At 47.4% G+C, this 12,723-nt stretch overlaps 1 protein-coding gene across 1 annotated transcript in view; it reads right to left on the bottom strand.

Moving 5' to 3' along the window:
* ror2 (receptor tyrosine kinase-like orphan receptor 2) overlaps window positions 1-12,723 on the bottom strand; it is a 144,861-nt gene that overhangs the window by 39,281 nt on the left and 92,857 nt on the right. Inside the window, exon 3 of the mRNA XM_061876743.1 lies at window positions 1,619-1,906. Within this exon, the coding sequence (XP_061732727.1) occupies window positions 1,619-1,906 (288 nt within the window). The remainder of the gene's footprint in view (window positions 1-1,618; window positions 1,907-12,723) is intronic.

A 12,723-nucleotide genomic window follows, 5' to 3' on the forward strand; every position in this document is an offset into this window, starting at 1 on the left:
CGTGGCTTGGCATTGTTTTGCTGAAATAAGCTGGGGCTTCCATGATAACGTTGCTTGGATGAGAACATATGTTGCTCCAAAACCTGTATGGACCATTCAGCATTAATGGTGCCTTTACAGATGTGTAAGTTACCGATGCCTTGGGCACTAATAAACCCCCATACCATCACAGATGCTGGCTTTTGAACTTTGCGCCTATAACAATCCGGATGGTTATTTTCCTCTTTGTTCCGGAGGACACCACGTCCACAGTTTCCAAATATAATTTGAAATATGGACTCGTCAGACCACAGAACACTTTTCCACTTTGCATCAGTCCATCTTAGATGAGCTCGGGCCCAGCGAAGCCGGCAGCGTTCCTGGGTGTTGTTGATAAATGGCTTTCGCTTTGCATTGTAGAGTTTAAACTTGCACTTACAGAGCAACCAACTTTAGTTACTGACAGTGGTTTTATGAAGTGTTCCTGAGCCCATGTGGTAATATCCTTTACACACTGATGTCGGTTTTTGATTCAGTACCGCCTGAGGGATCAAAGGTCCGTAATATCATCGATTACGTGCAGTGATTTCTACAGATTCTCTGCACCTTTTGATGATTTTACGGACCGTAGATGGTAAAATCCTTAAATTCCTTGCAATAGCTCATTGACAAATGTTGTTCTAAAACTGTTCGACAATTTGCTTACAAATTGGTGACCCTCGCCCCATCCTTGTGTGTGGAAGCTGCTTTTATACCCAATCATGGCACCCACCTGTTCCCAATTAGCCTGCACACCTGTGGGATGTTCCATATAAGTATTTGATGAGCATTCCTCAACTTAATCAGTATTTATTGCCACCTTTCCCAACTTCTTTGTCACGTGTTGCTGGCATCAAATTCTAAAGTTAATGATTATTTGCAAAAAAAAAATGCTTATCAGTTTTAACATCAAATATGTTGTCTTTGTAGCATATTCAACTGAATATGGTTTGAAAATGATTTGCAAATCATTGTATTACATTTATATTTACATCTAACACAAATTCCCAACTCATATGGAAATGGGGTTTGTATTTTATTTAGGATAATATACTAATTAGAAGGCATTAACAAATAATTACATCGGTCTTCTTTTCTGAAATAATGATTGTGAAAAACAGGCAAATTCCCCCAAAAAAGTGCAGTTCGCCTTTAAGTTACTTGATATAAAACAATTTCACTTCTATAATCTCTTGTCAAAGAATTGGATTGGGACTCAAAATCGGATCGGATCTGAGGCCAAAAATGTTGATGGGGACATTCCTAGCTGAAAAGATACAATACTTTATTGTTCCCACCTCCAAAACGTACTCAGGTGGAAAAGGCCTCAGACCATACCAATGGGCCGATAAAAAAGGCGTTGTGGGTCACAAAAGGACCCTCTGCCAAAGACAGACAAGGAGGTTAAAGCAGGGGCGCCGCTAGGGATTTTGGGCCCCATGAAAAGAATCTTTACAGGTCCCCCAACACATAATTTCATATAATTTCATCATCATTAGGGGCCTCTCTGGGCCCCCCTCGATCATGAGCCCCTAGAATCCGTCTCTTTTACCCCCCCTTTTCGGCGCCCCTGGGTTAAAGGTCCAAACCTGACTCTTACCTAGTTTGACGTAAAGCACCCCTGTGGCTGAGATGACTTTAAGCGAGTTGGAGGCAACACACTGATAGTAGCCAGTGTCTGTGGTGTCCAGGTCCTGGATGCGAAGCTTGGATCCTGCCTCTGTTTTGCGAATAGTGATGCGTCCTTGCTCCTGGACCACCGGCGCGTCGTTTTTAAGCCAGCGTATGATCGGTCGTGGGTTCCCAACCACTTTGCAGTGCAGCGTGGCTGTCTGGCCCTGGAAGTGTGTGATGTTGTTGACTGGCTCCACCACCTCTAGGAAGTAACCTTGGCAACAGAATACACAATCAGATCACATTTAGCATGAATGACAAAAAGTCTTAGTGGAACAAATTTCAAAAAAACACTTCCTTCACAGCTATTTACAATCACCATAACTTAGTAACTTAATGTTTTTGGGATATTGGAGGAATACTTGTAAAAAATTCATATAAACTGGGTGAGAACATGCAAAGTTTGCACAGAAATTGGAACCCAGAATGTGTTGTTGTGAAGGCAGACCAAACCACATTGTCTCCAAGGTAGCATTTCAACATGTTGTGAATGTTAGCATGCTAGCCTTGCTGTGCATTGCTTTATTCAGGGGTGTTCAACTTGATTGCACAGGGCCCCACAATTCAAAGCAAACTTATTCTGGGCAAACAAAAACAATTAATTAATTATATAGCCCTTAATCACAAATGTCTCAAAGATTGGTTAGATTAAAAAAAAATGGACTTATGCAGAACCCAAAAGCACAGAAAAAAGGTAACAATTGGTAAAAAAAAAAATTGGTTTTGCATAATAGGTCCCCTCTAATAGTGATAGTAATGAAAAAAATAACATAGAGACTGTCATTACGGGGTTTTCGCAGCTTACTACGGGGTCGTTCTCCCTGGAATGCAGACGGACTACAAGGCGTGCAGGTAAAAAGATGATATATTCCTCAAGAAATCAAAGGAGCACAAAAAAAGAAAGCGAGCCGACAGAACAACGTGCCTGATTGCACTCAAAGCTAAACTAACACTTAGCATAGACTATGGACAAGGAAAACTTACGTTGACAGGAGCATGTAGCAAACAATGATGCCAGACTGAGCATGGCGACCAAGGTGATTAAATAGCTCTCTGATTAGTGGTTGACAGCAGCCGAGCGCGGACCACTAACCAGAGGCAGGTGAAGCCAATTAATCCCCATTGGTGACCAAAATAAACCCAGGATTGCACAAAACAGGAACTAAGGGAGTCCAAAACTAACAGAACATAACTAACCAAAACATGATCAGGGTTACAGATCATGACCGAGACGAAGCAAACACAGACTTTATAATCTACTGAGTGAGCTCAAGGCGAGTTATATTACATATATTTTTATAACGGATGTTGTTAACCTATTACCCGTTACCACTAAAACCTAATCTAGCTAAATAGATCTGGCGATTGCCGGCCCATCTCCTTTTTGGAGCCAATTTGAAAAAAAAATCACTCTTAAGACACCCAGGACTAATGGACACTCTTTTAAACATATGTTTATAGGACGTTTTCTGTCTTATTGAACTGGAAAAATTCCAGATTTTCCCGAAATTCCAAGAATTTTAACTAATTCAGAAAATTCAAAATGAATTGGCCATTTTTAAAACTTCCACATATGCCACATTTATTGTGTGTGTGTGTGTGTGTGTGTGTGTGTGTGTGTGTGTGTGTGTGTGTGTGTGTGTGTGTGTGTGTGTGTATACATGATTCGATTCAATATCGATTCTTGGGGTCACGATTCGATAATATATCAATTTTTTTTCAATTCAACGCGATTCTCAATTCAAAAACTATATTTTCCCGATTCAAAACAATTCTGTATTCATTCAATACATAGGATTTCAGCAGGATCTACCACAGTCTGCTGACCTGATCAGGTAGGTAAACTGGGAACAAATAGTAGTATATATTTTTTAAAAGCTTTTATAATTGCAAAGAACACTGTTTTATCAACTGATTGCAATAATGTAAATGTGTTTTAACTATTAAAAGAACCAAAAATATGAATTATTTTATCTTTGTGAAAACATTGGACACAGTGTGTTGTCAAGCTTATGAGATGCAATGCAAGTGTAAACCGATGTGACACTATTGTTCTTTTTTTTTTTAATTTTCATAAATGTCTAATGATAATGTCAATGCGGGATTTTTAATCACTGCTATGCTGAAATTATAACTAATATTGATACTGTTGTTGATAATATTCATTTTTGTTTCACTACTTTTGGTTTGTTCTGTGTCGTGTTTGTGTCTCCTCTCAATTACTCTGTTTATTGCAGTTCTGAGTGTTGCTGGGTCAGGTTTGGTTTTAGAATTGGATTGCATTGTTATGGTATTGCTGTGTAGTGGTTTGTTGCTCCTCTCTGAGCTGCCACCTTATCGTGGTAGAGGAGTTTGCGTGTCCCAATGATCCTAGGAGCTATGTTGTCCGGGGGCTTTACGCCCCCTGGTAGGGTCTCCAGAGGCAAACAGGTTGTAAGTGAGGGATCAGACAAAGAGCAGCTCGAAGACCTCTATGAAGAAGACAAAACATGGACCCAGATTTCCCTCGCCCGGACGCGGGTCACCGGGGCCCACTTCTGGAGCCAGGCCCGGAGGTGGGGCACGATGGCGAGCGCCTGGTGGCCGGGCCTGTTCCCATGGGGTCTGGCCGGGCACAGCCCGAAGAGGCAACGTGGGTCACCCCTCCAATGGGCTCACCACCCATAGCAGGGGCCAGAGAGGTCGGGTGCAATGTGAGCTGGGCGGCAGCCGAAGGCAGGGCACTTGGCGGTCCGATCCTCGGCTACAGAAGCTAGCTTTTGGGAGGTGGAACGTCACCTCACTGGGGGGGAAAGAGCCTGAGCTAGTGCGCGAAGTGGAGAAGTTCCGGCTGGATATAGTCGGACTCACTTCGACGCACAGCAAGGGCTCTGGAACCACTTCTCTCGAGAGGGACAGGATCCTCTTCCACTCTGGCGTTGCCGACAGTGAGAGGCGACGGGCTGGGGTGGAAATTCTGGTTGCCCCCCGGCTTAAAGCCTGCACGTTGGAGTTCAACCCAGTGGACGAAAGGGTAGCCTCCCTCCGCCTTCGGGTGGGGGGACGGGTCCTGACTGTTGTTTGTGCTTACGCACCAAACAGCAGTTCAGAGTACCCACCCTTTTTGGGTACACTCGAGGGAGTACTGGAAAGTGCTCCCCGGGTGATTCCCTTGTCCTACTGGGGGACTTCAACGCTCATGTTGGCAACGACAGTGAAACCTGGAGAGGCGTGATTGGGAAGAATGGCCGCCCGGATCTGAACCCGAGTGGTGTTTTGTTATTGGACTTTTGTGCTCGTCACAGTTTGTCCATTACAAACACCATGTTCAAACATAAGGGTGTCCATATGTGCACTTGGCACCAGGACACCCTAGGCCGCAGTTCCATGATCGACTTTGTAGTTGTGTCATCGGATTTGCGGCCTTATGTTTTGGACACTCGGGTGAGGAGAGGGGCGGAGCTTTCTACCGATCAGCACCTGGTGGTGAGTTGGCTGCGATGGTGGGGGAGGATGCCGGACGGACCTGGCAGGCCCAAACGCATTGTGAGGGTCTGCTGGGAACGTCTGGTAGAGTCTCCTGTCAGAGAAAGTTTCAATTCCCACCTCCGGAATAACTTTGAACATGTCACGAGGGAGGTGCTGGACATTGAGTCCGAGTGGAGCATGTTCCGCACCTCTATTGTCGAGGCGGCTGATCGGAGCTGTGGCCGCAAGTTGGTGCCTGTCGAGGCGGCAATCCTAAAACCCCTTGGTGGACACCAGCAGTGAGGGATGCCGTCAAGCTGAAGAAGGAGTCCTATCGGGTCCTTTTGGCTCATAGGACTCCGGAGGCAGTGGACAGGTACCGACAGGCCAAGCGGTGTGCGGCTTCAGCGGTCCGTGAGGCAAAAACTCGGACATGGGAGGAGTTCGGGGAAGCCATGGAAAACGACTTCCGGACGGCTTTGAAGCGATTCTGGACCACCGTCCGCCGCCTCAGGAAGGAGAAGCAGTGCGCTATCAACACCGTGTATGGTGCGGATGGTGTTCTGCTGACCTCAACTGCGGATGTCGTGGATATGTGGAAAGAATACTTCGAAGACCTCCTCAATCCCACCAACACGTCTTCCTATGAGGAAGCAGTGTCTGGGGGATCTGTGGTGGACTCTCCTATTTCTGGGGCTGAGGTCGCTGAGGTAGTTAAAAAGCTCCTCGGTGGCAAGGCCCCGGGGTTGGACGAGAGACGCCCGTAGTTCCTTAAGGCTCTGGATGCTGTGGGGCTGTCTTGGTTGACAAGACTCGCAGCATCGCGTGGACATCGGGGGCGGTACCTCTGGATTGGCAGACCGGGGTGGTGGTTCCTCTCTTTAAGAAGGGGGTCCGGAGGGTGTGTTCCAACTATCGTGGGATCACACTCCTCAGCCTTCCCGGTAAGGTTTATTCAGGTGTACTGGAGAGGAGGCTACGCCGGATAGTCGAACCTCGGATTCAGGAGGAACAGTGTGGTTTTCGTCCTGGTCGTGGAACTGTGGACCAGCTCTATACTCTCCGCAGGGTTCTTGAGGGTGCATGGGAGTTTGCCCAACCAGTCTACATGTGCTTTGTGGACTTGGAGAAGGCATTCGACCGTGTCCCTCGGGAAGTACTGTGAGGAATGCTCAGAGAGTGTGGGGTATCGGACTGTCTTATTGTGGCGGTCCGCTCCCTGTACGATCAGTGCCAGAGCTTGGTCCGCATTGCCGGCAGTAAGTCAAACACATTTCCAGTGAGAGTTGGACTCCGCCAAGGCTGTCCTTTGTCACCGATTCTGTTCATAACTTTTATGGACAGAATTTCTAGGCGCAGTCAAGGCGTTGAGGGGTTCCGGTTTGGTGACCGCAGGATTAGGTCTCTGCTTTTTGCAGATGATGTGGTCCTGATGGCTTCATCTGACCGGGATCTTCAGCTCTTACTGGATTGGTTTGCAGCCGAGTGTGAAGCGACCGGAATGAGAATCAGCACCTCCAAGTCCGAGTCCATGGTTCTCGCCCGGAAAAAGGTGGAATGCCATCTCCGGGTTGGGGAGGAGACACTGCCCCAAGCGGAGGAGTTCAAGTACCTAGGAGTCTTGTTCACGAGTGAGGGAAGAGTGGATCGTGAGATCGACAGGCGGATCGGTGCGGCGTCTTCAGTAATGCGGACGTTGTACCGATCCGTTGTGGTGAAGAAGGAGCTGAGCCGGAAGGCAAAGCTCTCAATTTACCGGTCGATCTACGTTCCCATCCTCACCTATGGTCATGAGCTTTGGGTCATGACCAAAAGGATAAGATCACGGGTACAAGCGGCCGAAATGAGTTTCCTCTGCCGTGTGGCGGGGCTCTCCCTTAGAGATAGGGTGAGAAGCTCTGCCATCCGGGAGGAACTCAAAGTAAAGCCGCTGCTCCTTCACATCGAGAGGAGCCAGATGAGGTGGTTCGGGCATCTGGTCAGGATGCCACCCGAACGCCTCCCTAGGGAGGTGTTTAGGGCACGTCCAACCGGTAGGAGGCCACGGGGAAGACCCAGGACACGTTAGGAAGACTATGTCTCCCGGCTGGCCAGGGAACACCACGGGATCCCCCGGGAAGAGCTAGACGAAGTGGCTGGGGAAAGGGAAGTCTGGGTTTCCCTACTTAGGTTGTTGCCCCCGCGACCCGACCTCGGATAAGCGGAAGAAGATGGATGGTTTGTTGGATTGATTAAAAATAAATAAATAAATTGATTTAAAAAAAAAAAGAGAATCGATTCTAAATCGCACTGTAATATTCCAATGTATTGAATAAACTGCAGGGCGATTTCTTCAGTCTTTGAGGTATGTTTTTATTTCAACAGGTCCTCTACATCCAACTTCTCTACCGTTAGCTGTGTCCCATACTGCCTTCCTCAATCCAAGCCAGGATCCCTGTCGGGCCACCTTGAGCATGTAGTTGGCTAAACAAATGCTTGATTAAAATGCCACTCATCCAACATAGGGCTATGAATATTACATCCCCCTTTTTTTGGAAACAAACAAAACAAAATAGTAAAGTGCTGCCTGAACCATGTATGCGTAAAATAGCATCATATCAGGTAAGTAAACTGGGAACAAATTTTAAATGAATAAACATGGCACAATACACAGATTCCGTGTGAGGTACCTGGTTAGTGCAAAACGGTACTATAAAAGGACTGGAACGTAGTGTAGAACTTACACAGGTATCGGCCTAATGTGTTTCAATACCAGAATGCATCATCAACATTTTAGCGCGGTAGTGAACCCATATGCTATATGCATTGCATTGTAATTGAAGATATCGTATGAACATATCAAGCACATTTGTGAAAAGTCTTGACTGTAAATTCACAACAAATAATCAGAATCACCGTTAAATATGACGGTTTCAGCTTACACATATAAGGTTACATTCGTTTTTGTTTTGTTTTCTTTCTTCAGGGCAGCGTTTGGCGTACACCCTTTACAATTCATAGGTCCAAAATGGCTCGAGGCTTTACCTCTGGTGCGGTATGAAGCCTCTGCTTCTGAATCAGACGACAGTTCTGGTGCATGCGAAGCAGGCAAGTCCATTTCTTCGCTTGTGTGTGAAAGGTGCGTGGTTTTCTTCCGGTGTGTTGTCGTCAGGTGAGTATGAGGTCGGTTCAGGTGGGTGGGAGTGGTGTACCTTGATGCTTCGGAGGTGTTGGTGAGTTTGTCTACTTCAAAGAAACAACTGTAATAATCGACAGTTACCAGGTAGTCCTGGTTGTTCCACATGAAGAGATCCGTTCCAACTACTTGCCAGGGCCGGTCCGGGATCTGGTGTGTTATCATGGGTTCCTTGGCATTTGCTGGGCGTCGTTCTTGGCAGACAGAGCATTGCTCTGCAATGACCTCTACGTCTTTGTTCATCCCTGGCCAGAACATGATGTCCCTGGCTCTATGTTTGCATTTCTCCATTCCTGTATGTCCAGCATGTATTTTTGACGGCATCTCCTCTCTGAGGCTGGCTGGAATGACGATCTTCTCTCCCTTAAAAATAATTCCATTCATTTTTTGACAGCTCGTCCTGGTGGTTACAGAACGCAGACACTCTGGGAACATTGTTTTCTTTTCTCCGGCCATCTGTCCAGTATCACCTGGCTCAGCTGCCTGAACTGTTTGTCGTTCTCTGTAGCTGCTGCAATCTCTTTCAGTTTAGGGTCACTCACCGGCAAGCTGTGCTACACGATGTGCACCTGCCAGTCTATTCCTTCACTAAGGTTGTCATTGCCGTGGGAGATTAGGGATTTTCTGGAGAGTGTGTCGGCGACCGGGATGTCCTTCTCAGGACGGTGTTCGATTGTAAAGCTATACTTTTGGAGCTGGAGTATCATACGCTGTAGCCTCGGAAGGGCTGCAGCAAGGGGCTTCTTCAGAATCGAATCGAGTGGCTTGCGGTCCGATTCCACCAGGACGTGGCGTCCGTAGGCGTATTGGTGGAAATGTTTGAAGCCGAAGAGTATTGCGTACATTTATTTCTCTATTTGCGCATAGTTGATCTCACTGTCTGTAAGGAATTTGGACCCATAGCTGATGGATTTGCCCTCTTGGAGCAGCACGGCTCCGAGCCCGTACTTCGAAGCATCCACCTGTAGACTGAGAGGTTTCTCCGGATCGAAATAAGCCAAGACTGGGCCCGGTTCTATGGTGAGCACGTCTTTCATCTTCTGGAACTCTGCGTCCTGTTGTTTGTCCCACAGAAACTCGCTGGATTGCGTCAGCAGCTGTCGCATGGGCGCGTTCACCTCGGACAGGAAGGGGGCAAACATGCCTAGCACAGTCTCTAGCTCTGCCCGGTTCTTTGGCGGCTCCATGTTCTTGATGTCGGTCACTTTCTCTGGATCTGGCTTGAGACCGTTTGCTGAGAGCCGATGCCCTAAGTACCTTACTTCAGTGGCTCCGACGGTGCTCTTTTCCGGGATGAGCCGGACTCCTCTCTCCCGTGACCTCTGCAGCATAGTACAGAGCCTTCTGTCATGCTCCTCCCTGGTCACTTCGTAAATGAGGATGTCGTCAACGATTACGAGCAGCTGTCAAGGCCCTCATAGGTTTCGTCTATTTTCCGCTGAAATTCGTCCTGTGCTAAGATTAGTCTAAATGGTAACCGCAGGAATCGGTAACGCCCGAACGGCGTGCAGAACGTTGTGAGTTTGGACGATTCCTCTGACAGTTTGATGGCCCAATATCCTGAGCGGGCATGCATTACGCTGAAGTAGCGCTGTTGTGGGACATGCGCATTCTGCGTCTCTCTCCGCGGGGGCGTGTCTGGAGTGCGCTGTCGGCGGGTCCTCTGGTTGGACCCGCAGCAGAGAGAGACGCAGAATGTGCATGTCCCACAACAAGCGCGCTCCGGCTAGCTCAGACGTGATGTCCTCCAGTGTTGGTAGTGGGTAGTGCGGGCGCATAACGGCCTTGTTCAAGTCTCTAGGGTCCAGGCATACTCTGAGCTTGCCTGTCCATGGTTTTTTGACGACCACTAGCCGATTTACCCACTCGGTTGGTTCAGTTATCTTGGCGATGATGTGTGTGTTCTCCATCTCTCGTAGCTCTACCTTCAGTTGACAGCATAGCTTGTGTGGAAGCTTTCTTGGAGGGGCCGCCACAGGTATTGCGTTCGGGTCCAGGTGGATTTTGCATTCCCCGGGATATAATCCAATTCCTTTGAACACGTCACTAAACTCCTCCATCACTGTCTTTTTCTCAAGCGGCGGCGGCGCAGTGACTGACAGCACTATCTTGATGAGATCCATATCAAGGCATGCTTGTAGACCTAACACAGGAGGCACTTGCGTTTCTACGATGTAAAAGTCCAACATCATGCAGCATGCTTTATATTTGCAATTTATTGTGCAGTGCCTTTTACTTTTAGCTGTTCTCCCCCGTAGCCTGTCAGTCTGGTGTGGTGGGTTAGACTCCTGTTTCAGGCTGTGGTACTCTCTAAAAGGAATTATGTTCACCTGGGCCCAAGTATCTAGCTTAAACCTTAGCTCTTTTCCTTGCTTGCCCATTTCAGAACATGCAAAAGCCTGCTCTACTTCTGCAACACGCTCTCTCTGCACTGCATCTACAAAGAATTTGTCTGTATCTGACTCAGGGCTTTGGCTTACTTCATGCACTGTCTTCCTGGTGTACTGGCTAGATTTACAAACGGCACTAAAATGTTTTAGTTTTACGAATTTAGCACACTGGCTTCCTTTAGCTGGGCAGTCCTCTAAGTTCCTATGCCATTTATTAGCACAGTTCCTTGTCCGTTTTGCGCCTCTATCACTCAGTCGCATGTTTTCCGTTTTCTCTGCGGCACCGTTTGATGCGCACCAGTGTACTGCATGTACTAGCTGCCGTTCACGCGGGGCTACTGGTGACTCCGCTGAGAGCCTTAGTCTGCGTCTGGGTTAGCTCGTGTGATTTAGCTATATCTATGGCTTTGTCTAGCGTTAACTCGGATCCAATGATTAAGAGCTTTTCTCTCACTTTAGCTGAATGTATCCCAAACACAACGCGGTCTCTGACCATTTAATCCCTGTTCGCATAATCACAATCCTTTGCTAGCAGCTTCAATCCGGTCACGAATTGCTCAAATGATTCACTAGGTCCCTGCACTCTTTCCTGGAGCAAATATTGTGTTCTTTTTGGGTGTTCTTTTTGGGTGTTACACATGCTTCAAAACGGTCGTAGTACCCTGTCAGTGCATTTACTTCCCCCGCAGTCAGGACCCACGTATTAAAAATGTCTCGCCCTTTCTCTCCTACCCACAGGAGTAAATAGTTGCATCTTTCCGCTTCACCTTTGCTTTGTAACGGGCTGGAAAACGTCAGTCCAGCATGCTGCTTGAACTTTCTCCATTCTCCCGGTAAATCGAGAGAGTCCCAATACAAGCGGGGCGACGCCACTCCTGTCGGTTCCATGTTAGTGTCGGTTCTACTCCTCTATTCTGACACCATATAATATTCCCATGTATTGAATAAACTGCAGGACGATTTCTTCAGGCTTTGAGTTGTGTTTTTATTCCAACAGGTCATCTACATCCAACTTCTCTACCGTTAGCTTTGTCCCATACTGACTTCCTCAATCCAAGCCAGGACCCCTGTCGGGCCACCTTGAGCATGTAGTTGCCAAACAGATGCCTGATTAAAATGGCACTCATCCAACATAGGGTCTTCATTGGCTATGAATATTACACGCACAACATATTCTAATCGATTTTTTCCCACACCCCTAATAGGGCAATGACTACTGAAGTTCTGTTCCTACCATAACTTTTGCGTGACTAACTCCTACTTTCAGACGAAACCACAGCACAAGATGACATGGCGCCATCCTCGCTCAAAGCATTGGCATCAGCTAGACATGATCCTGATCCGACAAGCCAACCTCAAGTTTGTGCTCGTTACTCGTAGATACCACAGCCCAGACTGCGACACCGACCATTCACTCGTCTGTTGCAAGATCAGGCTACAACCAAAAATGTTTCACAATTCCAAACAGAAAGGCAAGCCCTGCATTGATTCCACCAACATGCATCTTCCAGAGAAAGTAGAAGAGTTTGCCAAGTCCCTCAACAACATCATATCTGAAGAACACCAGCACTACTCTGCTTCGGAGAAATGGGGCCACCTCAGGGAGACCATTCAGAAAACAGCCCTTGAAACCTTTGGGAGGAAGATCTTCAAAAACAACGACTGGTTTGTTGCCAAGTCCAGTGAGATGACCCCCGTCATTGAAGCAAAGCGTGCTGCCCTCACTCAATACAAACGTTCTCCAAATGAGAAGTCCCTGCAAGCACTGAGAACTACAAGAAGAAAAGTGCAACAGACTGCAAGACATTGTGCCAATGAATACTGGCAACAACTCAGTGAATCCATCCAGTCTGCAGCAACCTCAGGTAACATCAGAGGGATGTACGGGGGCATCAACACTGCTCTGGGCCCAACACAGAGCAAAACAGCCCCCATAAAGACCACCACTGGGGAAGTTATCACTGACAAGGGCAAGCAGATGGACAGATGGTTAGAGCATTATTCAGAACCCTACTCCAG

Source organism: Nerophis ophidion, linkage group LG17, assembly GCF_033978795.1.
Source record: "Nerophis ophidion isolate RoL-2023_Sa linkage group LG17, RoL_Noph_v1.0, whole genome shotgun sequence".
NCBI classification, from domain to species: Eukaryota; Metazoa; Chordata; class Actinopteri; order Syngnathiformes; family Syngnathidae; genus Nerophis; species Nerophis ophidion.